This window comes from Myotis brandtii, unplaced genomic scaffold (genome assembly GCF_000412655.1).
Source record: "Myotis brandtii unplaced genomic scaffold, ASM41265v1 scaffold216, whole genome shotgun sequence".
Lineage (NCBI taxonomy): Eukaryota > Metazoa > Chordata > Mammalia > Chiroptera > Vespertilionidae > Myotis > Myotis brandtii.
Genome location: NW_005358092.1, coordinates 1,279,000 through 1,281,150, shown reverse-complemented (window position 1 = coordinate 1,281,150; position 2,151 = coordinate 1,279,000). Strand labels below are relative to the sequence as shown.

At 33.5% G+C, this 2,151-nt stretch overlaps 1 protein-coding gene across 6 annotated transcripts in view; it reads left to right on the top strand.

Moving 5' to 3' along the window:
• The window catches only part of NUP58 (nucleoporin 58kDa), a 48,031-nt gene that overhangs the window by 34,619 nt on the left and 11,261 nt on the right, over positions 1-2,151 (top strand). For all 6 annotated transcript variants that reach the window (XM_014539421.1, XM_014539422.1, XM_014539420.1 and 3 more), the window contains 2 exons: positions 287-405; positions 838-920. In XM_014539421.1, the coding sequence (XP_014394907.1) occupies positions 287-405; positions 838-920 (202 nt within the window). The remainder of the gene's footprint in view (positions 1-286; positions 406-837; positions 921-2,151) is intronic.

Below are 2,151 nucleotides of genomic sequence, written 5' to 3'. Positions count from 1 at the left end.
TCATACATCCATCAACCCTGAAAGCTAAATAGGAGATTCACTTGCACCTGGAGCAAAAGGAAGGAATTTAGGATTTTCCAAGAACAAATGCAGACACTACTTGGGGCAGCAGTGCTCCAAATTATAAAACATTTATTCCATGGAGGCCCTCGTTCAAATGACATAGCTAAACTTAGAAAATATAATTTTATTTGAAATTAATAAGAAAGTCTCATAGAGATGTCAGAGTTAAATATACATATATAAATATTGCCTGCTACATGATTGATTTTATGTTTTTATACAGCTACTTCAGAATCTTGGTTCAGCAGTTTGAGGTACAGCTTCAGCAATACAGACAGCAGATTGAAGAACTAGAAAACCATCTTGCCACTCAAGCAAATAATTCACACATAGCTCCTCAAGGTAACATGCTTTCCATGGTAATTTTTTTTTTATAGCACTCTTTTTTGTTTTGTTGTTTGTAGGAGAGAGGTTAAGCTGTTGTTAAACAGTAGATACTCTAAATAGCTACTGGCAATTGTCTTAAGCTGCCATACGAAAATTTTCTTAAAAGTCCTTGATTAGATCTTTATTACCTATAAATACAAAATGCATTATTATGAATTATTACAATGCTAACAAGGGCAAAAGTCTTATGAACTCCTCGCTTCCCCCAGGTTCCTGATACAGACATCCTTCTCTTAGTCTTCTCACTCTGCTATTTTCTTTTATCCATGGAAATACTGATGTAGTTTTTTCTTTTTATACATTAACTATACCAAAAATTGGACTCAAATAATAGAAAACTAATATTGGTTGTATATATTTGTGTGATAATATAATTTTCTCTTATAGATTTGTCAATGGCTATGCAGAAAATTTATCAGACATTTGTAGCTTTAGCTGCACAACTTCAGTCTATTCATGAAAATGTAAAGGTAAGTTTTTATTGCCAGTTTATTTTTCTGGATATCTAGACCAAGTGGATTATTTATTCATTTGTGGGACAAAAGAATGTTTTGTTTTTAATATGTTTTTATTGATTTCAGAGAGAGGGAGGGAGAGAGATAGAAACATCAGTGGTGAGAGAGAATCATTGATCTGCTGCCTCCTGTACGCCTCACACCCCAGGCATAGAAACATTTAACCTCCTGGTTCATGGATCAGTGCTCAGTCACTGAGCCACACTGGCCGGGCTGAAAACTCTCCTTTTATGACTGTAACATAATAAGACAGATTCACACAAAGCAGCCCCAGATCATGTTGAATAAACTTTACATGAAATTTTGACCTACTCTTTTTTTTTTAATACATATTCTCAAAAAACAAAGGATTTTCCATGACCAGATTTGCTGTTTGCCATTTATTTTCAGCTGCATTAGATTTCTGGGCTTCTTCACTTATAGAAATGTAACAAGAGGTGTTTTTTTGTTTTTTTTAATAATATTTTCATGAGACAATTTGTTGGAACAGCCTTAAATTACCTGATCCAGTGAGGCTCAGTGACATTTAACAAAATTAGACATTAATTATGAATTATATAAATCATGGACTGATGTCAGGCTTTTTTTGTGTGTGTGTGTTTTTAAACCAGTTCTTTTCAAGTCTCTAAGGCAGGTCATTCTTTCTGAGTATTTGAAGTAGAACTAAAATTTATGGGCTATTGATACTAAACATTGTGTGGATATGTGCAGAAGAAGGGATGATGGACTTGGGGGAGATCAGTTTTAAAAAGATCTGCTTTTCCTCATATTACATTCCCTACTTCTGACTGTATTTTCCCCAGTATTCAGTTCTTGGCAGCCCCACCATTAGGCAGGAAAGTCTGAAATTGGAACATCAACTAGTGACATTCACACAAAAGGAGATGATAGCTCTTAAATACTATAAATGAAAGGATTTGTAAGTGTTCTATCTGATAAAATAAAAAAGCCTAAAATTTATTAATGTCTGCTTAGAACAGGTAGGAAATATAAAAACTCTATGTTTCTTCAAAAAGTGGTTTAAAACTGATCTAAATTAGGTTAAACCTTCAATGAAAGTATTTAATAAGTCTGATGTGAAAAATAATCATTTCTATTCATGGTCTTGAATCAAGGCAGATGCTGCCTTGGGTAAACCAGCCAGTTTATGAACTTGGTAATTTTTCTTTCTTACTCTGAAATTACA